Source organism: Neodiprion pinetum, chromosome 2 (genome assembly GCF_021155775.2).
Source record: "Neodiprion pinetum isolate iyNeoPine1 chromosome 2, iyNeoPine1.2, whole genome shotgun sequence".
NCBI lineage: Eukaryota > Metazoa > Arthropoda > Insecta > Hymenoptera > Diprionidae > Neodiprion > Neodiprion pinetum.
In genome coordinates this window covers 36,490,500-36,517,078 of record NC_060233.1, presented here as the reverse complement: position 1 = coordinate 36,517,078, position 26,579 = coordinate 36,490,500, and the positions used below count along the sequence as shown (strand labels likewise).

The following is a 26,579-nucleotide window of genomic DNA, read 5'->3' as shown; positions in this document are numbered from 1 at the left end:
TTGACCAAGCGCTGCGTAGTTTCTGCGCGCCAGGTCCGCTTTCTGGTGAAACTCGAGTTCCAGGACAAGCGCTTCGTGGTTCCTGTGGAGCAGGTACGCTACTTGCTGGAACTCGATTTCCAGGACAAACGCTCCGTAGTTTATATGCTCCAGGTCAGCTACGTGCTGAAACTCGACTTCCAGGACAAGCGCTCCGTAGTTTATGCACTGAAGGTTCACTACCTGGTAAAACTTGACTTCTCGTATTTTCTCGTTATCCGCTTGGTAAAACGTGTCAATAAAATATTATATTAATCCTTACACAATATTCTTGATGTGTTCTAATACTAAAAATATTTATTAATGTTCGAGGTATAACCCGAGGTGGTTAGCGGTGGTCGTTGGAGATGGTTGGCGGTGGTTGGAGGCGGTTAGGGGTGGTTGCGGGTGATCGAGGTGGACGAGGAGGAGGCCGAGGAGACCGAGGATTTGTACACAGTGAGTACAACATTTTTATAATATATAATGGCAATTGCAATCATATTTTACCTAAAATCTTTGAAGCTTATCATGTTTACAATAAATTATATCAATTCATTTTTCGCGGAAGCCCCAATTCAGTAGCTATCAATGCGCTGATAAAATTTCTATAATTCTTTATAATTTTTTCATAATCTTCTTGGTAAAATGTGTCAATAAAAAAATTAAATTAATCCTTACACAATTTCGTTGGTGTGTTCTAATTTTTACTGGAAATATTTATTAGGATTCGGGGTATAACCCGAGGTGGTTAGCGGTGGTCGTTGGAGGTAGTTGGCGGTGGTTGGAGGTGGTTGGCTGTGGTTACGGGTGGTTGCAGGTGATCGAGGTCGACGAGGAGGTGGACGAGGAGACCGAGGACTTGTGCACGGTGAGTCTAACATTTTTATAAAATTTAATGGCAATACAATAAATTATTTCCTTTGTGAAGTATTCATGACCAGGAGGTTGATTGAAGAAAAAAGTTTAGTCGAAAATTCCGTCCAGGTAAAGAGAAATTTTAATTGTTGGGAAAACACAACGGTCACTTCTGTCCAAAATGCTGAACTAAGAACATCTAAGCAGGAACAGGTCGTCAAAATTTCTTGAGGATGGTCGGCAGGGCCCGGCCGAAACGTCGAAAACGTTAAACATGTTGCGTTTTCCCAACAATTAAAATTTCTCTTTACCTGACCGGAATTTTCGACTAAACTTTTTTCTCTAAATTATTTCTATTCATTTTTCGCGGAGCCCCAATTTCAGTGGCTATCAATGCGCTAATAAAATTCCAATAATTTATTATAATTTTCTCAGAAGCTTCTTGCTACAATGTGTCGATGAAAATATTATATTAATCCTCACACAAAGATTTTGATGTGTTCTCATACTGAAAATATTTATTAATATTCGATATTTATTAATGTTCCCAGGAACCCGCAGGTTTGAAGTAGGAAAACCGCTATTTGCAGTTGTCTGGAGCCAATCGGAAGGTTGAATGGAAAGGGGTGTTACGAAAGGCCCTTTTGAGTTTCGCGACACGCGCTAGGCGTCAAGCTGCTTGCTCAGCGCATTCCTTCGAGAATCGCTGCCCCGCACACAACCAGATGAGTCAGGAAGTGCACCGACACCGGAAGGTGGCGCGATGGCTACTCTGCAGAATAACGCCCTACCACCGACGAAATCGAGCTGTAATCGGTAAATCCATCGACACCATCAAGTCAGTCGTAATTGAGGAGTGTGAGATCATTGAGATCTCAGCCTGGAGATGAGTGAGTGGTGCACCCCATCGATCGGACCGGCCACTGGAAAGGACCTTCCATCATCCAGAAAAGGCAACGTGGAGACTCAGGAATTCCTGACGGAACAACTCGGCAAATCGGTGGTGCGTCCTAAGAGTCACCCTCGCGCTACCCAAGGTGGCCCGCTCCTTGACTCACCTTTTTCTCAACCGTAACGTAGTACTTAGTCATACTAGTCATTCGCTCTTTCACATTTTAATAGTTTAATTGATTACACTACTCGTTCTTAATCTCTCTTTGTCATTTGCAATACTGTACTTAATGTAATTGAGAATACAAAATACAAACCATTGTGAACAATACGTTTCCCACCTATTCGTCCTGTCCATACCACCGAGATCCTGTCACCCAGAATACTAGAATTTCATCACAGCAGGTGTGTTGACACTTTATACAAACGAAGCCCTAGGTAATCTATTTCTAACCGCTCGGGAAAAGAATTTATATATATTCTTTTGAAGTCACGTGGAACGAGATCCTTCAGATCATCGACTGCACGTAACAGGGGTTAGCCGTACTTTTTTCTTCATTTTCGGAGCCAAAAATTTGTGGTCACAGATTCGACTTGCATGACCCTTTCCGAACAATTGGACCCCCAGAAGCTCAGAAAACGCAGCGAAAAGAGCGTGGAATCAACAGGAGAGTAATCGCGACGGAAAAAGCACCTGCTGAAAAATGTCGAAAACACGGGTTCTTGTTTTTTGGCTGTAACTTTTGATGCGTTGATCGCAGCGTATTGGGACTGCGCCCAATCGTTTTTTCTCGCAAAATTAAATCGGAATAGTGCCAGGAAGAATTTATTCCAGCACTTTTCAAAATCGCCAAGATTTTCGCCAAAAATGCGAAGGGGTTAGCCTTACGTTTTTTTCATTTTTGGGGCCGAAAATTTTTGGTCTCAGATTCGATTTAAATGACCCTTTCCTGACTAATTGGACCTCCAGGAGCTCAGAAAACGCAGCGACAAGAGCGTAGGATCAACAGGAGAGTAATCGCGAAGGAAAAAGCACCTGCTGAAAAATGTCGAAAACACTGGTTCTCGTTTTTTGGCTGTAACTTTTGATGCGTTGATCGCAGCGTATTGGGATTGCGCACAATCGATTTTTCTCGCAAAATTACGTTGGAGTAGTACCTGAAAGAATTGATTCCAGCACTTTTCATAATCGCGAAAATTTTCGCCAAAAATTCAAAGGGGTTAACCTTCCTTTTTTTTTACCAAAAAATTTTTCGTCTCAGAATTGATTCGTATGACGCTTGCCCGACCAATCGGACCCCAAGGAACTCAAAAAACGCAACGAAAAGAGCGTGGGATCAACAGCAGAGAAATGACAATGAAAAAAGCACCTGCTGAAAAATGTCGAAAATTCAGGTTTCGTTTTTTTGGCCGTAACTTTCGATGCGTTAATCGCAGCGTATTGGGACTGTGCCCAATCGATTTTTCTCGCAAAATTACGTTGGAATGGTGCCTGAAAGAATTGATTCCAGCACTTTTTAGAATCGCGAAAATTTTCGCAAAAAATACAAAGGGGTTAACCTTCCTTTTTTTTTTTCCCAAAAAATTTTTCGTCTCAGAATTGATTCGTATGACTCCTGCCCGACCAATTGGACCCCAAGAAACTTAGAAAACGCAGCGAAAAGAGCGTGGGATCAACAGCAGAGAAATGACGAAGAAAAAAGCACCTGCTGAAAAATGTCCAAAATTCAGGTTTTGTTTTTTTGGCCGTAACTTTCGATGCGTTGATCGCAGCGTATTAGGACTGTGCCCAATCGATTTTTCTCGCGAAATTACGTCGGAATAGTGCCTGAAAGAATTGATTCCAGCACTTTTCAAAATCGCGAAAATTTTCGCCAAAAATACAAAGGGGTTAACCTTCCTTTTTTTTTTACCAAAAAATTTTTCGTCTCAGAATTGATTCGTATGACTCTTGCCCGACCAATTGGACCCCAAGGAACTGAGAAAACGCAGCAAAAAGAGCGTGGGATCAACAGCAGAGAAATTACGAAGAAAAAAGCACCTGCTGAAAAATGTCGAAAATTCAGGTTTTCGTTTTTTGGCTGTAACTTCCGATGCGTTGATCGCAGCGTATTGGGACTGTGCCCAATCGATTTTTCTTGCAAAATCACGTCGGAATAGTGCCTGAGAGAATTGATTCCAGCACTTTTCAGAATCGCGAAAATTTTCGCAAAAAATACAAAGGGGTTAACCTTCCTTTTTTTTACCAAAAAATTTTTCGTCTCAGAATTGATTCGTATGACGCTTGCCCGACCAATCGGACCCCAAGAAACTCAAAAAACGCAACGAAAAGAGCGTGGGATCAACAGCAGAGAAATGACAATGAAAAAAGCACCTGCTGAAAAATGTCGAAAATTCAGGTTTCGTTTTTTTGGCCGTAACTTTCGATGCGTTGATCGCAGCGTATTGGGACTGTGCCCAATCGATTTTTCTCGCAAAATTACGTTGGAATGGTGCCTGAAAGAATTGATTCCAGCACTTTTTAGAATCGCGAAAATTTTCGCAAAAAATACAAAGGGGTTAACCTTCCTTTTTTTTTTTCCCAAAAAATTTTTCGTCTCAGAATTGATTCGTATGACTCCTGCCCGACCAATTGGACACCAAGGAACTTAGAAAACGCAGCGAAAAGAGCGTGGGATCAACAGCAGAGAAATGACGAAGAAAAAAGCACCTGCTGAAAAATGTCGAAAATTCAGGTTTTCGTTTTTTGGCTGTAACTTCCGATGCGTTGATCGCAGCGTATTGGGACTGTGCCCAATCGATTTTTCTCGCAAAATTACGTCGGAATAGTGCCTGAAAGAATTGATTCCAGCACTTTTCAGAATCGCGAAAATTTTCGCCAAAAATACAAAGGGGTTAACCTTCCTTTTTTTTTACCAAAAAATTTTTCGTCTTAGAATTGATTCGTATGACTCTTGCCCGACCAATTGGACCCCAGGGAACTGGGAAAACGCAGCGAAAAGAGCGTAGGATCAACAGCAGAGAAATGACGAAGAAAAAAGCACCTGCTGAAAAATGTCGAAAATTCAGGTTTTCGTTTTTTGGCTGTAACTTCCGATGCGTTGATCGCAGCGTATTGGAACTGTGCCCAATCGATTTTTCTCGCAAAATTACGTCGGAATAGTGCCTGAAAGAATTGATTTCAGCACTTTTCAGAATCGCGAAAATTTTTGCCAAAAATACAAAGGGGTTAACCTTCCTTTTTTTTTTTACCAAAAATTTTTCGTCTCAGAATTGATTCGTATGACTCTTGCCCGACCAATTGGACCCTGAGGAACTCAGAGAACGCAGCGAAGAGAGCGTGGGATCAACAGCAGAAAAATGACGAAGAAAAAAGCACCTGCTGAAAAATGTCGAAAATTCAGGTTTCGTTTTTTGGCTGTAACTTCCGATGCGTTGATCGCAGCGTATTGGGACTGTGCCCAATCGATTTTTCTCCCAAAATTACGTCGGAATAGTGCCTGAAAGAATTGATTCCAGCACTTTTCAGAATCGCGAAAATTTTCGCCAAAAATACAAAGGGGTTAACCTTCCTTTTTTTTTACCAAAAAATTTTTCGTCTTAGAATTGATTCGTATGACTCTTGCCCGACCAATCGGACCCCAAGGAACTCAAAAAACGCAACGAAAAGAGCGTGGGATCAACAGCAGAGAAATGACAATGAAAAAAGCACCTGCTGAAAAATGTCGAAAATTCAGGTTTCGTTTTTTTGGCCGTAACTTTCGATGCGTTGATCGCAGCGTATTGGGACTGTGCCCAATCGATTTTTCTCGCAAAATTACGTTGGAATGGTGCCTGAAAGAATTGATTCCAGCACTTTTTAGAATCGCGAAAATTTTCGCAAAAAATACAAAGGGGTTAACCTTCCTTTTTTTTTTCCCAAAAAATTTTTCGTCTCAGAATTGATTCGTATGACTCCTGCCCGACCAATTGGACCCCAAGGAACTTAGAAAACGCAGCGAAAAGAGCGTGGGATCAACAGCAGAGAAATGACGAAGAAAAAAGCACCTGCTGAAAAATGTCCAAAATTCAGGTTTTGTTTTTTTGGCCGTAACTTTCGATGCGTTGATCGCAGCGTATTAGGACTGTGCCCTATCGATTTTTCTCGCGAAATTACGTCGGAATAGTGCCTGAAAGAATTGATTCCAGCACTTTTCAAAATCGCGAAAATTTTCGCCAAAAATACAAAGGGGTTAACCTTCCTTTTTTTTTTACCAAAAAATTTTTCGTCTCAGAATTGATTCGTATGACTCTTGCCCGACCAATTGGACCCCAAGGAACTCAGAAAACGCAGCGAAAAGAGCGTGGGATCAACAGCAGAGAAATGACGAAGAAAAAAGCACCTGCTGAAAAATGTCGAAAATTCAGGTTTCGTTTTTTGGCTGTAACTTCCGATGCGTTAATCGCAGCGTATTGAATCTGTGCCCAATCGATTTTTCTCGCAAAATTACGTTGGAATAGAGCCTGAAAGAATTGATTCCAGCACTTTTCATAATCGCGAAAATTTTCGCCAAAAATTCAAAGGGGTTAACCTTCCTTTTTTTTTTACCAAAAAATTTTTCGTCTCAGAATTGATTCGTATGACTCTTGCCCGACCAATTGGACCCCAAGGAACTGAGAAAACGCAGCGAAAAGAGCGTGGGATCAACAGCAGAGAAATGATGAAGAAAAAAGCACCTGCTGAAAAATGTCGAAAATTCAGGTTTTCGTTTTTTGGCTGTAACTTCCGATGCGTTGATCGCAGCGTATTGGGACTGTGCCCAATCGATTTTTCTCGCGAAATTACGTCGGAATAGTGCCTGAAAGAATTGATTCCAGCACTTTTCAGAATCGCGAAAATTTTCGCCAAAAATACAAAGGGGTTAACCTTCCTTTTTTTTTTACCAAAAAATTTTTCGTCTCAGAATTGATTCGTATGACTCTTGCCCGACCAATTGGACCCCAAGGAACTGAGAAAACGCAGCGAAAAGAGCGTGGGATCAACAGCAGAGAAATGACGAAGAAAAAAGCACCTGCTGAAAAATGTCGAAAATTCAGGTTTTCGTTTTTTGGCTGTAACTTCCGATGCGTTGATCGCAGCGTATTGGGACTGTGCCCAATCGATTTTTCTCGCGAAATTACGTCGGAATAGTGCCTGAAAGAATTGATTCCAGCACTTTTCAGAATCGCGAAAATTTTCGCCAAAAATACAAAGGGGTTAACCTTCCTTTTTTTTTACCAAAAAATTTTTCGTCTTAGAATTGATTCGTATGACTCTTGCCCGACCAATTGGACCCCAGGGAACTGAGAAAACGCAGCGAAAAGAGCGTGGGATCAACAGCAGAGAAATGACGAAGAAAAAAGCACCTGTTGAAAAATGTCGAAAATTCAGGTTTTCGTTTTTTGGCCGTAACTTTCGATGCGTTGATCGCAGCGTATTAGGACTGTGCCCAATCGATTTTTCTCGCGAAATTACGTCGGAATAGTGCCTGAAAGAATTGATTCCAGCACTTTTTAGAATCGCGAAAATTTTCGCCAAAAATACAAAGGGGTTAACCTTCCTTTTTTTTTACCAAAAAATTTTTCGTCTTAGAATTGATTCGTATGACTCTTGCCCGACCAATTGGACCCCAGGGAACTGGGAAAACGCAGCGAAAAGAGCGTAGGATCAACAGCAGAGAAATGACGAAGAAAAAAGCACCTGCTGAAAAATGTCGAAAATTCAGGTTTTCGTTTTTTGGCTGTAACTTCCGATGCGTTGATCGCAGCGTATTGGAACTGTGCCCAATCGATTTTTCTCGCAAAATTACGTCGGAATAGTGCCTGAAAGAATTGATTTCAGCACTTTTCAGAATCGCGAAAATTTTTGCCAAAAATACAAAGGGGTTAACCTTCCTTTTTTTTTTTACCAAAAATTTTTCGTCTCAGAATTGATTCGTATGACTCTTGCCCGACCAATTGGACCCTGAGGAACTCAGAGAACGCAGCGAAGAGAGCGTGGGATCAACAGCAGAAAAATGACGAAGAAAAAAGCACCTGCTGAAAAATGTCGAAAATTCAGGTTTCGTTTTTTGGCTGTAACTTCCGATGCGTTGATCGCAGCGTATTGGGACTGTGCCCAATCGATTTTTCTCCCAAAATTACGTCGGAATAGTGCCTGAAAGAATTGATTCCAGCACTTTTCAGAATCGCGAAAATTTTCGCCAAAAATACAAAGGGGTTAACCTTCCTTTTTTTTTACCAAAAAATTTTTCGTCTTAGAATTGATTCGTATGACTCTTGCCCGACCAATCGGACCCCAAGGAACTCAAAAAACGCAACGAAAAGAGCGTGGGATCAACAGCAGAGAAATGACAATGAAAAAAGCACCTGCTGAAAAATGTCGAAAATTCAGGTTTCGTTTTTTTGGCCGTAACTTTCGATGCGTTGATCGCAGCGTATTGGGACTGTGCCCAATCGATTTTTCTCGCAAAATTACGTTGGAATGGTGCCTGAAAGAATTGATTCCAGCACTTTTTAGAATCGCGAAAATTTTCGCAAAAAATACAAAGGGGTTAACCTTCCTTTTTTTTTTCCCAAAAAATTTTTCGTCTCAGAATTGATTCGTATGACTCCTGCCCGACCAATTGGACCCCAAGGAACTTAGAAAACGCAGCGAAAAGAGCGTGGGATCAACAGCAGAGAAATGACGAAGAAAAAAGCACCTGCTGAAAAATGTCCAAAATTCAGGTTTTGTTTTTTTGGCCGTAACTTTCGATGCGTTGATCGCAGCGTATTAGGACTGTGCCCTATCGATTTTTCTCGCGAAATTACGTCGGAATAGTGCCTGAAAGAATTGATTCCAGCACTTTTCAAAATCGCGAAAATTTTCGCCAAAAATACAAAGGGGTTAACCTTCCTTTTTTTTTTACCAAAAAATTTTTCGTCTCAGAATTGATTCGTATGACTCTTGCCCGACCAATTGGACCCCAAGGAACTCAGAAAACGCAGCGAAAAGAGCGTGGGATCAACAGCAGAGAAATGACGAAGAAAAAAGCACCTGCTGAAAAATGTCGAAAATTCAGGTTTCGTTTTTTGGCTGTAACTTCCGATGCGTTAATCGCAGCGTATTGAATCTGTGCCCAATCGATTTTTCTCGCAAAATTACGTTGGAATAGAGCCTGAAAGAATTGATTCCAGCACTTTTCATAATCGCGAAAATTTTCGCCAAAAATTCAAAGGGGTTAACCTTCCTTTTTTTTTTACCAAAAAATTTTTCGTCTCAGAATTGATTCGTATGACTCTTGCCCGACCAATTGGACCCCAAGGAACTGAGAAAACGCAGCGAAAAGAGCGTGGGATCAACAGCAGAGAAATGATGAAGAAAAAAGCACCTGCTGAAAAATGTCGAAAATTCAGGTTTTCGTTTTTTGGCTGTAACTTCCGATGCGTTGATCGCAGCGTATTGGGACTGTGCCCAATCGATTTTTCTCGCGAAATTACGTCGGAATAGTGCCTGAAAGAATTGATTCCAGCACTTTTCAGAATCGCGAAAATTTTCGCCAAAAATACAAAGGGGTTAACCTTCCTTTTTTTTTTACCAAAAAATTTTTCGTCTCAGAATTGATTCGTATGACTCTTGCCCGACCAATTGGACCCCAAGGAACTGAGAAAACGCAGCGAAAAGAGCGTGGGATCAACAGCAGAGAAATGACGAAGAAAAAAGCACCTGCTGAAAAATGTCGAAAATTCAGGTTTTCGTTTTTTGGCTGTAACTTCCGATGCGTTGATCGCAGCGTATTGGGACTGTGCCCAATCGATTTTTCTCGCGAAATTACGTCGGAATAGTGCCTGAAAGAATTGATTCCAGCACTTTTCAGAATCGCGAAAATTTTCGCCAAAAATACAAAGGGGTTAACCTTCCTTTTTTTTTACCAAAAAATTTTTCGTCTTAGAATTGATTCGTATGACTCTTGCCCGACCAATTGGACCCCAGGGAACTGAGAAAACGCAGCGAAAAGAGCGTGGGATCAACAGCAGAGAAATGACGAAGAAAAAAGCACCTGTTGAAAAATGTCGAAAATTCAGGTTTTCGTTTTTTGGCCGTAACTTTCGATGCGTTGATCGCAGCGTATTAGGACTGTGCCCAATCGATTTTTCTCGCGAAATTACGTCGGAATAGTGCCTGAAAGAATTGATTCCAGCACTTTTTAGAATCGCGAAAATTTTCGCCAAAAATACAAAGGGGTTAACCTTCCTTTTTTTTTACCAAAAAATTTTTCGTCTTAGAATTGATTCGTATGACTCTTGCCCGACCAATTGGACCCCAGGGAACTGGGAAAACGCAGCGAAAAGAGCGTAGGATCAACAGCAGAGAAATGACGAAGAAAAAAGCACCTGCTGAAAAATGTCGAAAATTCAGGTTTTCGTTTTTTGGCTGTAACTTCCGATGCGTTGATCGCAGCGTATTGGAACTGTGCCCAATCGATTTTTCTCGCAAAATTACGTCGGAATAGTGCCTGAAAGAATTGATTTCAGCACTTTTCAGAATCGCGAAAATTTTTGCCAAAAATACAAAGGGGTTAACCTTCCTTTTTTTTTTTACCAAAAATTTTTCGTCTCAGAATTGATTCGTATAACTCTTGCCCGACCAATTGGACCCTGAGGAACTCAGAGAACGCAGCGAAGAGAGCGTGGGATCAACAGCAGAGAAATGACGAAGAAAAAAGCACCTGCTGAAAAATGTCGAAAATTCAGGTTTCGTTTTTTGGCTGTAACTTCCGATGCGTTGATCGCAGCGTATTGGGACTGTGCCCAATCGATTTTTCTCCCAAAATTACGTCGGAATAGTGCCTGAAAGAATTGATTCCAGCACTTTTCAGAATCGCGAAAATTTTCGCCAAAAATACAAAGGGGTTAACCTTCCTTTTTTTTTACCAAAAAATTTTTCGTCTTAGAATTGATTCGTATGACTCTTGCCCGACCAATCGGACCCCAAGGAACTCAAAAAACGCAACGAAAAGAGCGTGGGATCAACAGCAGAGAAATGACAATGAAAAAAGCACCTGCTGAAAAATGTCGAAAATTCAGGTTTCGTTTTTTTGGCCGTAACTTTCGATGCGTTGATCGCAGCGTATTGGGACTGTGCCCAATCGATTTTTCTCGCAAAATTACGTTGGAATGGTGCCTGAAAGAATTGATTCCAGCACTTTTTAGAATCGCGAAAATTTTCGCAAAAAATACAAAGGGGTTAACCTTCCTTTTTTTTTTTCCCAAAAAATTTTTCGTCTCAGAATTGATTCGTATGACTCCTGCCCGACCAATTGGACCCCAAGGAACTTAGAAAACGCAGCGAAAAGAGCGTGGGATCAACAGCAGAGAAATGATGAAGAAAAAAGCACCTGCTGAAAAATGTCCAAAATTCAGGTTTTGTTTTTTTGGCCGTAACTTTCGATGCGTTGATCGCAGCGTATTAGGACTGTGCCCTATCGATTTTTCTCGCGAAATTACGTCGGAATAGTGCCTGAAAGAATTGATTCCAGCACTTTTCAAAATCGCGAAAATTTTCGCCAAAAATACAAAGGGGTTAACCTTCCTTTTTTTTTTACCAAAAAATTTTTCGTCTCAGAATTGATTCGTATGACTCTTGCCCGACCAATTGGACCCCAAGGAACTGAGAAAACGCAGCAAAAAGAGCGTGGGATCAACAGCAGAGAAATTACGAAGAAAAAAGCACCTGCTGAAAAATGTCAAAAATTCAGGTTTTCGTTTTTTGGCTGTAACTTCCGATGCGTTGATCGCAGCGTATTGGGACTGTGCCCAATCGATTTTTCTCGCAAAATTACGTCGGAATAGTGCCTGAAAGAATTGATTCCAGCACTTTTCAGAATCGCGAAAATTTTCGCCGAAAATACAAAGAGGTTAACCTTCCTTTTTTTTTTACCAAAAAATTTTTCGTCTCAGAATTGATTCGTATGACTCTTGCCCGACCACTTGGACCCCAAGGAACTCAGAAAACGCAGCGAAAAGAGCGTGGGATCAACAGCAGAGAAATGACGAAGAAAAAAGCACCTGCTGAAAAATGTCGAAAATTCAGGTTTCGTTTTTTGGCTGTAACTTCCGATGCGTTGATCGCAGCGTATTGGGACTGTGCCCAATCGATTTTTCTCGCAAAATTACGTCGGAATAGTGCCTGAAAGAATTGATTCCAGCACTTTTCAGAATCGCGAAAATTTTCGCCAAAAATACAAAGGGGTTAACCTTCCTTTTTTTTTACCAAAAAATTTTTCGTCTTAGAATTGATTCGTATGACTCTTGCCCGACCAATTGGACCCCAAGGAACTCAGAAAACGCAGCGAAAAGAGCGTGGGATCAACAGCAGAGAAATGACGAAGAAAAAAGCACCTGCTGAAAAATGTCGAAAATTCAGGTTTCCTTTTTTTGGCCGTAACTTTCGATGCGTTGATCGCAGCGTATTGGGACTGTGCCCAATCGATTTTTCTCGCAAAATTACGTCGGACTAGTGCCTGAAAGAATTGATTCCAGCACTTTTCAAAATCGCGAAAATTTTCGCCAAAAATACAAAGGGGTTAACCTTCCTTTTTTTTTTACCAAAAAATTTTTCGTCTCAGAATTGATTCGTATGACTCCTGCCCGACCAATTGGACCCCAAGGAACTTAGAAAACGCAGCGAAAAGAGCGTGGGATCAACAGCAGAGAAATGACGAAGAAAAAAGCACCTGCTGAAAAATGTCGAAAATTCAGGTTTCGTTTTTTGGCTGTAACTTCCGATGCGTTGATCGCAGCGTATTGGGACTGTGCCCAATCGATTTTTCTCGCAAAATTACGTCGGAATAGTGCCTGAAAGAATTGATTCCAGCACTTTTCAGAATCGCGAAAATTTTCGCCAAAAATACAAAGGGGTTAACCTTCCTTTTTTTTTTACCAAAAAATTTTTCGTCTCAGAATTGATTCGTATGACTCTTGCCCGACCAATTGGACCCCAAGGAACTCAGAAAACGCAGCGAAAAGAGCGTGGGATCAACAGCAGAGAAATGACGAAGAAAAAAGCACCTGCTGAAAAATGTCGAAAATTCAGGTTTCGTTTTTTGGCTGTAACTTCCGATGCGTTGATCGCAGCGTATTGGGACTGTGCCCAATCGATTTTACTCGCAAAATTACGTCGGAATAGTGCCTGAAAGAATTGATTCCAGCACTTTTCAGAATCGCGAAAATTTTCGCCAAAAATACAAAGGGGTTAACCTTCCTTTTTTTTTACCAAAAAATTTTTCGTCTTAGAATTGATTCGTATGACTCCTGCCCGACCAATTGGACCCCAGGGAACTGAGAAAACGCAGCGAAAAGAGCGTGGGATCAACAGCAGAGAAATGACGAAGAAAAAAGCACCTGTTGAAAAATGTCGAAAATTCAGGTTTTCGTTTTTTGGCTGTAACTTCCGATGCGTTGATCGCAGCGTATTGGGACTGTGCCCAATCAATTTTTCTCGCAAAATTACGTCGGAATAGTGCCTGAAAGAATTGATTCCAGCACTTTTCAGAATCGCGAAAATTTTCGCCAAAAATACAAAGGGGTTAACCTTCCTTTTTTTTTTACCAAAAAATTTTTCGTCTCAGAATAGATTCGTATGACTCTTGCCCGACCAATTGGACCCCAAGGAACTCAGAAAACGCAGCGAAAAGAGCGTGGGATCAACAGCAGAGAAATGACGAAGAAAAAAGCACCTGCTGAAAAATGTCGAAAATTCAGGTTTCGTTTTTTGGCTGTAACTTCCGATGCGTTAATCGCAGCGTATTGAATCTGTGCCCAATCGATTTTTCTCGCAAAATTACGTTGGAATAGAGCCTGAAAGAATTGATTCCAGCACTTTTCATAATCGCGAAAATTTTCGCCAAAAATTCAAAGGGGTTAACCTTCCTTTTTTTTTTACCAAAAAATTTTTCGTCTCAGAATTGATTCGTATGACTCTTGCCCGACCAATTGGACCCCAAGGAACTGAGAAAACGCAGCGAAAAGAGCGTGGGATCAACAGCAGAGAAATGACGAAGAAAAAAGCACCTGCTGAAAAATGTCGAAAATTCAGGTTTTCGTTTTTTGGCTGTAACTTCCGATGCGTTGATCGCAGCGTATTGGGACTGTGCCCAATCGATTTTTCTCGCGAAATTACGTCGGAATAGTGCCTGAAAGAATTGATTCCAGCACTTTTCAGAATCGCGAAAATTTTCGCCAAAAATACAAAGGGGTTAACCTTCCTTTTTTTTTTACCAAAAAATTTTTCGTCTCAGAATTGATTCGTATGACTCTTGCCCGACCAATTGGACCCCAAGGAACTGAGAAAACGCAGCGAAAAGAGCGTGGGATCAACAGCAGAGAAATGACGAAGAGAAAAGCACCTGCTGAAAAATGTCGAAAATTCAGGTTTTCGTTTTTTGGCTGTAACTTCCGATGCGTTGATCGCAGCGTATTGGGACTGTGCCCAATCGATTTTTCTCGCGAAATTACGTCGGAATAGTGCCTGAAAGAATTGATTCCAGCACTTTTCAGAATCGCGAAAATTTTCGCCAAAAATACAAAGGGGTTAACCTTCCTTTTTTTTTACCAAAAAATTTGTCGTCTTAGAATTGATTCGTATTACTCTTGCCCGACCAATTGGACCCCAGGGAACTGAGAAAACGCAGCGAAAAGAGCGTGGGATCAACAGCAGAGAAATGACGAAGAAAAAAGCACCTGTTGAAAAATGTCGAAAATTCAGGTTTTCGTTTTTTGGCCGTAACTTCCGATGCGTTGATCGCAGCGTATTAGGACTGTGCCCAATCGATTTTTCTCGCGAAATTACGTCGGAATAGTGCCTGAAAGAATTGATTCCAGCACTTTTTAGAATCGCGAAAATTTTCGCCAAAAATACAAAGGGGTTAACCTTCCTTTTTTTTTTACCAAAAAATTTTTCGTCTCAGAATTGATTCGTATGACTCTTGCCCGACCAATTGGACCACAAGGAACTCAGAAAACGCGGCGAAAAGAGCGTGGGATCAACAGCAGAAAAATGACGAAGAAAAAAGCACCTGCTGAAAAATGTCGAAAATTCAGGTTTTCGTTTTTTGGCTGTAACTTCCGATGCGTTGATCGCAGCGTATTGGGACTGTGCCCAATCGATTTTTCTCGCGAAATTACGTCGGAATAGTGCCTGAAAGAATTGATTCCAGCACTTTTCAGAATCGCGAAAATTTTCGCCAAAAATACAAAGGGGTTAACCTTCCTTTTTTTTTCACTAAAAAATTTTTCGTCTCAGAATTGATTCGTATGACTCTTGCCCGACCAATTGGACCCCAAGGAACTCAGAAAACGCGGCAAAAAGAGCGTGGGATCAACAGCAGAGAAATGACGAAGAAAAAGCACCTGCTGAAAAATGTCGAAAATTCAGCTTTTCGTTTTTTGGCTGTAACTTCCGATGCGTTGATCGCAGCGTATTGGGACTGTGCCCAATCGATTTTTCTCGCAAAATTACGTCGGAATAGTGCCCGAAAGAATTCATTCCAGCACTCTTCAAAATCGCCAAGATTTTCGCCAGAAATGCAAAGGGGTCAGCCTCACTTTTTTCATCTTTGCAGCCGAAAATTTTTGGTTTCAGATTCGATTTAAGGGGAGACATCCCCTTGGAAGCATGAAAAATAGGTATTTTTCGGTAATTTTTTTAGAGATGAAAAAATTATCTTATAATTTTCAAATTTTAACATAATTTTATTGAGGCATTCAAGGTGAGAAACAATTTTTTCTGTTGCGATCATACACAAAATGACGGCGTTATGAAGGATCTTGGGACGCCTGTTTTCCGTGACATCGAAAAGTGCTGCAGTTGTCACTCTCTTGCTGTTGATCTGAAAAAGATTTAACCAGCGTTATTCGTTTATTGACATACTAAGGGGAAGGATGTACCTAAAAAATGATGACAAAGTGCAAAATTGAAAATTTGGGAGCCTTCTTATTCTAAGGGTCGAATTTTCGACCTTTTTTTCGACATACTCGACCCCTAAAAAGGTATTTATTTACGCGCTACCTTTCGAACTTCAGGTACATCCTTCCGATAATATCACTGAGTGTGATCTCCCAAAACTTCATCGAAATCGGTCGATAACTTTTGGAGCTACAACACGAGTAGTTTTTTAAAATGTTGTTTCGAGATAATCGCGTTCAAAGTTTCAACATGTGAAAACTAGTGATTGTAGTGACTTACCGATTAATCAGCGATGCCAGGCGCGTACAGCAGACCTTCTTCTTCCTCGAAAAGCACATTTTCGGGCTATATTGCCTCGCGTTCCTTTCGGATAGTTTGGCATTTTACTTTGGTAAACTCGGCCGTTCGTGACAAAATTTCAAACGAAACTGAATCTGTTTTTCGGGCGACGTTTCGTTCCGTATACCTACCGTTTCACGCTATATGGATATATCTATAATGTCCCCTTTATAAAATTTCTCGAAACATCCGCCTGGTCAAAAAAAAAGGTAGATAAGGGAGCATTGTGATGTGAAGGTTGCTCCGCCTCTAACGGTCCGAGCGCCCGACTCGCTACCTGACCGCACGCTGTCGCTCCGCTCTACACTATATGCGATAACTCCGCAAATATTGATTATTTCGGGTTTTCCTTTGGTCAGTATATTCTTTGGGTATTATACTTTCGAAATATGTAAAAAAAAAAATCGATTTTTTGAAAATTCTAAAGGGATTTCTCCCCTTAAATATTATACAAATGTTATACTCACAGTGCACAAATCCTGAAAATCCCCGTCCACCTCGATCACCTTCAACCACCGCCAACCACCTCCGACGACCAACGCCAACCACCTCGGGTTACACCTTGAATACTGATAAATATTTTAAGTATTAGAACACATCAAAAATATTGTGTAAGGATCAGTATAATTTTTTTATCGACAGATTTGACCAAGGAGAATATGAGAAAATTATAAAAAATTATAGAAATTTCATTAGCAGATTGATAGCTATTAAATTTGGGCTCGCACGAAAAATCCTCCTCGTCCTCCTCGTCCTCTTCTTGAAGTCGAGTGTCGCCGGGTAGTAGACCTGGACCGCAGAAACTACGGAGCGCTTGCCCTAGAAGTCTAGTTTCAACAGGAACCGAACCTGGAGTGAAGAAACTACGCAGCGCTGGGTAAAAAGTCACCAGTTCAAGAACCTGGACCACGGAGCGCTTTTCCTGGATGTCAAAATCCACCAGGTGGAGGACCTGGACAGCCAGAACTACGGAAAAGTAGTCCTGAAGGTCAAAAGTCACCAGGTCAAGGACCAGGACAGCCAGAACTACGGAGCGCTTGTCCTGGAAGTCGAGTTTCACCAGGTAGCGGACCTGGAGCATAGAAACTACGGAGCGCTTGACCTGGAAGTCGAGTTTCACCAGGTAGCGAACCTGGAGCATAGAAACCACGGAGCGCTTGTCCTGGAACTCGAGTTGGACCATGAAGCGGACCCGGAGTGCGGGACCCACGGAAGTAGAGAACTCGGTACTCGAAATCTGCGGAGCGCGATTCTCATTCGTCTTCTCTACTGCGCGGTTGTTCCCAGACTGAGGAATTCGGCGAGCTGATTTTCGTGTACATAGATCGATGACGTCAGGAGAAAAAAAATTTTGGGTGACGTCACTTATTGAACATTCGAAGATCCGCACATCGAAACTTTGGTTTCGAACTTTAATACTATGTATGATGTATGATGATGTATGATGATATGATATGATGTATAATGAGTTTAGTTTTTCAGTCAAGACATACCTACGCACTTTATCTTTTCTGCCGAATCCAGACTCAAGCGACTAGGCCCTTCGATGGTCAGCCGTTGACTAAAGATATATTCTTCATTTCGGGTCAGCTAATAAAGCTGCCGTTCTGCGACAGTTAGATGATAAAAATCTTTGGTCCTACCTTTCAAATGTGTGTTAAAATACATTCGAAGTTTTAAGAAGCTTCGTTGCATCTCTCCCCATCAAAAAAAAAAAAATCGCCGACAATCACCCTTTTAGGTCTTTAAATCACGACATTGCGTTAATTACTATCCATCTCAATCAAACTTAGCGCATCCGTGATGTATTACAGTTAGTTCGAATTTTTTTCCATTTGAACACCTTTCGAAAAACAATTCTGCCTCTCTACCCAACGTAGATACTTCACTTGCGACTAGCTAAAACAGCGTTTCGATTCCATGCCTACGAAAATTCAAGATCGAGAGAGCAAATGAAAAGTTGTTGGAATAATTATGAATATTAATGTTATGGAATAGATCGAGCGCGTGTCGAATAGAATCCCATTTCGAAATGAATAATTCTTCGGTTTTCATATCATAGCCGTATTATTGTAGATAATCTAGTTTGTTTCCGGTACATACTTCTTTGTCACTGCATCATTATTACATCTGATCTATTATTATTTATGATCTATATATACATCCTTCTCTCGGGTACCTATACTTTAATTAAATTATTTGTAGGCGAGTGCGCACGCGTGCGCCTAGACGGATATTGCAATTACGTAAGGTGTAAAGACACAAGCTATTTCGTGTTATCAATATCCAATTGGAATGATTACTACTCCTGAGCACCACATTCGTCCCAAAAACGTGTACCTCCAAACTACTTGAAAATTAACTCTTTGCTGTGAGAATGAGTTGAACTGTACTGTGAATTTCATCATCCCGTATATGGGGAAATGGAATGGACGACCTTTAATTAATATCACACTGCTACAGTGTATGCATATATGTATGCATGATTTTTTATCAGCCTACACACCTGTGCTTCGGAATTATACCATTGACTTTTAGAAATTATGGTACAAATCTATCAGTGAATATGGGTTGTAAACCATCAGGGTTAACAATAGTTTTTAGAGTATTAGTATTAGACAGAATGATAGTAACACTGGCGAGAAAAGCACGCATACAATAAGTGATTTTCTCCTGCCACAACAGCTCATTTTTATTCACATTAGACTCCATAAAAAAATACATGTAACTACACAGTGCATACATAAATTACTTACAATTTTTATATGACATTGTCAGGCCTCGTTAATATTTCTTTAAATATTTTTTTTTAGCTTTCCTAGGTATATTTCAGATTAATTTGGTTGAAGATTTACTGTTGCATAATAATGAGTTCAGAACTGGCTGTAAATCACGTAATCGCTTTACTAAACAAATATCGGGACACTTTCAATTCAACACGCAGGGCGTTATTGTCAGGCCTGAAATTTCAGCTGACATTATTCTATTATGTAAGGATTCCGTTGTAGGCACATCCTATACATGCAATGTTCGTGTACTACTATCCTTCTTGTATAAATTTTCTGCATATTGTCTTGGAATTGTTAGTTTTATTTCTCTTTTGTCTCTTGTATGAATATTAATTCCCTACAATGGAAGGCCAGAATGGACGTATTATTTCTCTAAATTAGTTCAGCATGTAGTACTTTGCAATATCATTATTTATCGATTATTTCACCCATCCTGTTTAACAATGAGTAATCATGTACGTAATGTTTGAATATATTATTGCATGTACCTACCTATGAGATATAGGTCAGGTAAAAGGTTTCTGTAATCGTTGCTTAGGTAAATTGTGTGTATTAATAAATCTCTCAAATCTTTAGATCACGTGATCTATCGGTGTGTGAAGTTTCATTTTACGTCTTTTTTCGTAATAATATTCTATCACAAGGCGTAATTATTCAAGTAATATAACTGCGAACAGCTTTCCGGTAATCTGAAAACTTAATGTTTTACAACATGAAATAGTTTTGTTATAAATATACATCTATTAGAATTGATCTAGTTGAGAAGATTGCTTAAATTATTTCCCTTGTTTGTATATCTACCTATAGAAGGCTTATGAAAGTTAACGCAGCAGGTTCTATAATATTCAAAGCTATCTTGAGCATTAACATTTGAAGCTTTGAAGATTTATTTGAAGAGATAATGCATACATATTGGTATACTTTTGCTGCTGCGGAATGTAATGTATAATTTGAAACTTACTTATTAGTGTACTAAAATGTGTCACATATACCCACTTTTCAATCAGGGATCGAAAGCTCTTATTGTTCAATGAGAACCTGTTTTATCAAGATTTTGTTTCATAAAAACGTTATTTTACTTATTCTCAGGCACCAAATTCTCATCCTGTCAAACTTGCTGTGGTTCTTCATCCTGTTCAGAAAGCAAGGGAACGCCCTGATAGTCTATACTCTTATTCTCGACTTGGGATGGTCTCCTATTCTGCCCAGGTAATAGCGGCGGAGGTGCGGTCCCGCATGGTGTTGTGGGCGCTGATCGAGAAAGCCACCTTTTTGACTTGCTTCTTGAACTCGGTAGGCCAAGAGGCATATACATCTTCCCTCGAGCTCTTCTGGGCCTAAATGCCACTAATTCTCCAGGACTTAGAGGCCGTGTCAAGGCCCCGAACGAACTCAAAGTATCAAGCATTTGTGGTCGATTTTGCGTCGTTAAAACGTTGACGTTTGGCTCGTGTGGAAACTGTGCAGGGAGCTGGTGGATCTTATCCAATAATTCCCTCACCTATAATCAGAAGTTGAGACAAAAAATCGGAAATGGGTTATTGTTATATCAATCAACCATACTAAATGAACCCTACCTCTATAGTGGGAGTAGTCGCTCTGGGAGGTGAGCAAGGGGATTGAGCTGCCAGACTAGAGATATCAGAAGTTGTCCTGTGGTTTGCTAATGAAATGATAGATCCGCCATTCAAGTTTGGACCTCGGCTGCATTCAACGGTTGACAATTCATCTATGCTATTATTACAGGAGTATGGTGGTGGGATAATAGTGTTAGCCTCGTTAACCACATTGCACATAAAACTTGAGCTCAGAGAATCCAACGTACTCGCGTGAGACAAAGATCGAAAGTAGCGCATCACCAAGCCGGAAGTACTTTTGCCTATGCCTTCGTCATAGCCAATCACCAACGGATACAGGTCCGGCTTTGATGTCACCTAGGTGGCATTATTCAATGTATCAGACAGATTTTTGCTACTATTAAGGTTTGTGAATAGGGGATATTTACCTCATTGTAAGGAGGTGGTAGAGCTTGAAAAAACGAACTGCATCGGCTGTAATGCGGAGGTAAGTAACAGGAAGCTGCTGACGTTCTGTCTGATGGAGACCCATCTTCAATTGAGCCAGTTGCATAATGTTTCCAGAACCAACAAGCGCACACAGCTGTTATTGCAAGTCCTGCTAATACAGCCGCCCTATAGAGAATATATAATGTATAAGGGGTGATCGAAAGGAATGTAAGGGAAGTTTGTAGGATAAAAATAGTTCATGTTTCTGACTACAAGGAATAATAATATCAAAGAAACAGTAGACATAGTCGTTACGGTGAATCACAATTATATACCAGTTGCTAATCACATCACACATACCATAAGTACCAATAGGTCGAAATCAGAATTGTGAACATCCCTTTCAGCAGTTGGCCCCCTTTTTGGGCACAGGTATTGAAAAGGAAATGTTTCTAAATTCACTATATTAGTTACAAGCAAGTTTTGTTATTGCACTTATTAGACTCAAGTTTAGTGTAAATCGTTGTGTGATTTTCAGGTTGTACTGGTATATTTCCCATGGATGACGGAATAGTCGTACATAAATCGCTCAACAATTGTTAGTAATTTATGATACATAATAAAATAATTCCCGTTTCCTTTAAATGTTCATGATTAGGAGTTTGGAAATACGCGAGGAATTGCGTAATACATCACTTATTGCGAAAATAACGCTCTCGCGAAAATTGTGTTAACTACGTTTACGAAGAAAACAGTCTTTGAGCACTCACATTATAACGACAAGCAAAAATTATACTATTTGCAGTATTAAGTAATCACGAGTGTATACATTCATTATTTAATTTTATTTATTAATGCGCGTTATATTTATCTCGAACAAACAAATGAAATTATTTAATATCAGTTGCAAATAAAAGTTCATTTTAGAAGTGTAAATGATTCACTATAATTTTCTTCAAAAGAACCAGATATGTGTGGGTTATTTAAAAATTCTGTGTATCAAAAATGATGTTAAACCTTAAATCGTGACTGTCTTTAAAATTGATTGTTGAAAAAAAATGTAGCACTTTCGATCGTACCATGTTCTTACATAATTTCGTTCGATGTTCCTGATCTTCACTGTTCTTAGGTATTGTGTCAAATAGTAACCATACTACACGTACAAAAATATTTTATTGAAAAAATTACTTTTAGGCGCACTCCAATCAGTCACAACCACGTAATGTTACACTCAGCTAAATATTTAAAAAATTCTTACGACTACAAGTAGGGAGGAATTTACTGACTATCAGCACATTTTCCAGCACAGATGAGCGCGGCGGGCCTCGTATTGATCGGCTTCATCCAAGCTCTAACAGACACGCGTTGCTTTAACGGAAAGGCGCGATTTTTTAAGGAGTGATGCAATTATTTATATTCGAATATAATTGAGATATCTAATTTTATTTCCACTTTTATTCAAAAGAAAAAGTTGTATCAGAAAATCAAATTATGTAATTCCTCTCTAAGGTTCGATATAATTTTGAGGGATGTTTGAACGATATAGAACACTGTCGAAGAGTCACAACAGGATTCTGCGCTATTCGCATACACGTAATGCATGCCTATTATGTGGCATTTGGATGAACGCGCTGGTCTAATTTTAAGTGTACACTATAAATCTTGTCAATTTAAATAAGATTTCTTTAAATTCGAATATCAAGTACATACAGCCAATTCATGTGACTGTAAGGCTAGAAACCTTTAGAATAACCGAGTATACCTTGGAATGAAACTTTGATTTATGAAGCGGAAATTGCCAGTATTTTTGTACAATTGTTTTTTGCAATTCCATAAATATTGTTGTGTTTCGTTGTCAATGAAAAATTATGTTCGTTCATAAAAATAATTCGTGACAAACCTATATTCGCAAACGGAAAATCGCAAGACCGATTCGACATAGCAGCACGATCGAAATGCTGTGATTCCGATTTGCTCATTTTATTCTTGGCCGGTTTTTATAGCTCTACAGCATCTCTGGCTATATTGTATAGCTGATATAAATTAAGACCAGCTTATAAAATACTCAAATTTAGCCGAGTTTTTTCAGTCTCAAAATTATCTTGCAAAAATTAAAAGACCAATAAGTTTTAGCTGTAACTTTTAAATGTATGATCTGAACCGATGTTATTGATTCTGAATACAGAAGAAGTAATTTAGCACGTAACTATAATCGTTCGTGGATTCACCTTTCATAATTTTTCTTAGAAGTAATTTGAAGCTGATTGTAATACTCTTCCAACTTATATGATTTTGTGGAAAACCGAAAGCTACATCATTGACCAACCCAAGGCGCTCCAGAGAAGTTTCAACATCAAGCGTTTAGTGCACGATGGGTTGCCTGTAATCAGGTGTTTGGGTGTTGTAGCACGTCAACCGCAAAAACTCCATCCTCTTTGGTTCCGACTTTCAACTCACGCCAATGAATAGTCAGCACTAGTCAGTGGCAGCATCAGCAGCAGACAGGGATGTGGCATATGCATTGTTAACCTATACCAAAATTTTCCTCGTTTTATTCAGAAAATGTTGCAGTTTCCGAAATAGCCCGGCAAAAAGAGTAGTAAATGATTTGATAGTAATCTACATGTGTTATGTACATATTTAAAATTTAAAAATGAGGGTGTCGCTAGTGATTTTCGGTGTCTTGCAATTTTTGGACATATGCAGATTCTCATTAGCATGGGACAACGATGAACTGGAAGTTTTCGACGTCGTCGAAGAAGTTAATCAGAACTTCTATGCTCTCTTAGGTGTTCCCCAGGTAACTAGAACATCCCGTTAATAATCATTATAATTTTCATTTATTGAATCTAATACCAATCTGTGGTTTGCATCACATCTAAGAAGTGTATCAAATTTTCCCTACACAAATCGGTGTTTTCAAATGATTCACCAATTTTTTTTACTCTCCAACATGGTTTTCCTTTAGTTTCGTGTCATTACTAATCATCATATTCGTTTCAAGGATGCCAATTCTACAGATATTAAGAAAGCTTTTAGGCGGTTATCACTTCAGCTGCATCCAGACAAAAACAGCGCTCCAGATGCTGACGAAAAATTTAGGCATGTAAGTATTTCTGAAGATGTTAACTGATTCTTAGATATTATTGTTCTTCGAAAGTCGTGCACCGTTTATTGTATTTAAACTCTGCTCTGTGTTGACCACAATAATTGCTGTTATTTTCATTCTTCTAACTCACAGCTAGTCGCAGTGTATGATGTCCTGAGGGACCCTGGAAAACGGGAACGATATAATAATGTTCTTGTTAATGGACTGCCTAACTGGCGATCGGCTGTATACTACTATCGTCATGTACGAAAAATGGGACTATTAGAAATGAGCATTATATTATTTATAGTTATTACAATTGGCCAGTATATTGTTGGATGGGCGGCGTATTTTGAAAAAAGATATACTTATGTAAGTACCAGATGACTATGCAAGAGTAATAATGCTGCTGAGTAATGAAATAGAGATGCTTTTTTGCAACTTCAAACATATATACTGCACCAGTCTTATAATCACTTTCTATTATTACACAATTCAATTGATTTATTATGCTATACTTTGTTACCTTGCTAACAGTAATACACCTTTCACAGGAACAAGTATTAGGGAGCAAGCTGCAGAAAATGCAGAAGAAAAATCGTAAAGGTAGGATGGATGTACCAGATTTGGCTGACATCTTGGAGAAAATTCCAACACCAAGCGTATGGAATACTTTGCCTTTTCAACTACCTCGGTGGACATTCTTTTCCATTGTTGGCATTCCATCAGGCATCCGAGCTATCAAGGAAGTACTAGCGGAAAGAAGACGTAGAAAGAAGGAAGAAGAAGAAATGGCTTTGTGAGTGGAGATTCATAATTCTTGAAGTAACGATCATTGTCTACAACTCATACTAATCTCTTGTATGATTCTCTGTGTGGAGGTGAACAAAGATTATTGGCTATGTGTCCAAATATTGCTTTTCATATCCTCAGGGCTCAAATGAATGAAGAACCCGAGCCTGAGCCCATACCACGGGGTCCAAGACGACGCAGAGCTGGTTTTACTCTACAAGAACGTAGTGGAAGTAATTTTAGTGAAGTTCATAATTATAAACAAGAGAATTATCAGAAAACCCATGTGATTGAAAAGCCAAAACCGACTGGAGGAGGCCTTTGGACTGATGACGATATATCAGAATTAATTAAACTTGTTAAAAAATATCCTGGCGGTACTTCAGATCGATGGGAGAAGATCGCAGATGCCATGAACAGAACTGTTACTGAAGTCACACACATGGCCAAAAAAGTAATTATAGTTTAATAACTTTCTCAGTTTTGTGGACATAAGTTTGGTTTTTGTTAAGATCGTTGTAAAAGTGAGATATGATTTATGATTCTAAAAGGTCAAAGATGAGGGGTTGAAACCAAATCAAGTTGTTGAAGAAACTCCTTTAGAAGAATTGCCAAAGAAGATCAAAACTCGTGCAGAAGTAACAGATTCAGTTGGTGAATGGAGTCAGGAACAACAAAGAGCACTTGAAGCTGCATTAAGTAAATATCCCAAGGGCATGTCACAGGATCGTTGGGAGAAGATCGCAACTTGTGTCGACGGAAAATCTAAGGTATTTCTGAATATTTTTTACTATCCAGTAATATTCATGGCATATAATTATGGTCAATACATATATTTTATTCTTTGTTGTGTAGGAAGAGTGTCAGATACGCTATCGGCAGTTAGTAGAGCTCATCAAGAAAAAACAACAGCAATAGTGAAGTGGAAGATATGTGTTGAGAATTGTTTAGTTTTTCATACCTTTCAGGAATTTATTTATTCAATAAAAATGCCACTATTATTTAATACATCGAGTGATGCGAACAGATGTGGAAAAACGTGCATGTACAGTATTGTAAATAGATATTTATGTATGTTTGTGAATTACATGCATGTGTATATCCTTAGAATCAATCTACTTCATCTATTTTTATTATCAAGCTGGAAAAATAGTTTTTGTAACTAATATTACGACTTGTTTGATCACAATCGAACTAAATACATGGGCTCAAATCTATTTTCACATAATTGCCTCTGTGGTTGTTTCTTACTGTGAAAATACAGAAAGGATTCTACGAAGCGAGACACTAGTTTGAATTATCACTTGTTCATCATTGAATCTTGTGAGACTTATCTATATTTCCATGTCACTTTGTCTACTTTTGTTACTGCAATACTGGGCTCTACACATGCTTTTTATGGACGATCATTGCAAACAAAGTGTCTCGTAAATTTGCCATCGCTAAAAACTTTGGAACGAGAAAAAATTTCTAAACTATATATGAAATACGTATTAGCACCTGAGAAGTGGTTTTCGAGGACTTTCAGGACCCCCAATTTTTTGTATATAAGTCAAACCGCCGAATCAATTTACATAAAATTTGCGCAGGATACTGTTTCTACCCAAGAGATGTGTAAGTAAAGTTTCCACCCAGTCCTACTTCGGGTTGAAAAGCTGCAGTTGCTAAGATAATCATTCTGGAGAGACAACCACGGGCTGTGAATTGCAATTTCTTAGCATGGAATGTAAGTATTGAAAGTATATCAGGATTTTTTTCCACAAATTTTGGCACCCAAGTTTTATGTGAGCATTACGAGCGTTCATAAAAAAAAATTAGTTTGAACTGTAAAA

At 39.5% G+C, this 26,579-nt stretch overlaps 2 protein-coding genes and 1 long non-coding RNA gene across 3 annotated transcripts; 2 read left to right on the top strand and 1 right to left on the bottom strand.

Moving 5' to 3' along the window:
• The first annotated feature begins 34 nt into the window (after window positions 1-34).
• LOC138190486 (uncharacterized) lies at window positions 35-2,030 on the top strand. The gene is made up of 3 exons (XR_011176477.1): window positions 35-477; window positions 746-889; window positions 1,428-2,030. It is a non-coding gene; the product is annotated as an uncharacterized lncRNA (long non-coding RNA).
• Window positions 2,031-18,735: 16,705 nt separating this feature from the next.
• Window positions 18,736-22,179, bottom strand: LOC124210987 (uncharacterized). The gene is made up of 5 exons (XM_046609549.1): window positions 22,154-22,179; window positions 21,228-21,285; window positions 20,867-21,053; window positions 20,439-20,795; window positions 18,736-20,362 (listed from the first exon to the last, which is right to left on the bottom strand). Exons 2-5 carry the CDS (start codon window positions 21,263-21,265, stop codon window positions 19,970-19,972), a joined length of 975 nt encoding a protein of 324 aa, XP_046465505.1. The 5' UTR covers window positions 21,266-21,285; window positions 22,154-22,179; the 3' UTR covers window positions 18,736-19,969.
• A 1,152-nt stretch (window positions 22,180-23,331) lies between these two features.
• Window positions 23,332-26,199, top strand: LOC124210986 (dnaJ homolog subfamily C member 1). The gene is made up of 7 exons (XM_046609547.2): window positions 23,332-23,667; window positions 23,872-23,973; window positions 24,109-24,327; window positions 24,510-24,754; window positions 24,889-25,201; window positions 25,299-25,517; window positions 25,603-26,199. Exons 1-7 carry the CDS (start codon window positions 23,521-23,523, stop codon window positions 25,663-25,665), a joined length of 1,308 nt encoding a protein of 435 aa, XP_046465503.1. The 5' UTR covers window positions 23,332-23,520; the 3' UTR covers window positions 25,666-26,199.
• The last annotated feature ends 380 nt before the right edge of the window (window positions 26,200-26,579 follow it).

Coding starts and splice junctions, on each gene's coding strand:
- LOC124210987 (XM_046609549.1), bottom strand. CDS start 21,265: ATGTTCACAATTCTGATTTCGACCTATTGGTACTTATG. Junction 20,796..20,866: donor TACCACCTCCTTACAATGAG/GTAAATATCCCC, acceptor AATGCCACCTAG/GTGACATCAAAGCCGGACCT. Junction 20,363..20,438: donor CGACTACTCCCACTATAGAG/GTAGGGTTCATT, acceptor TTCTGATTATAG/GTGAGGGAATTATTGGATAA.
- LOC124210986 (XM_046609547.2), top strand. CDS start 23,521: ATGAGGGTGTCGCTAGTGATTTTCGGTGTCTTGCAATTTTTGGACATA. Junction 24,755..24,888: donor GAAGAAGAAGAAATGGCTTT/GTGAGTGGAGAT, acceptor TCATATCCTCAG/GGCTCAAATGAATGAAGAAC. Junction 25,202..25,298: donor TCACACACATGGCCAAAAAA/GTAATTATAGTT, acceptor TGATTCTAAAAG/GTCAAAGATGAGGGGTTGAA.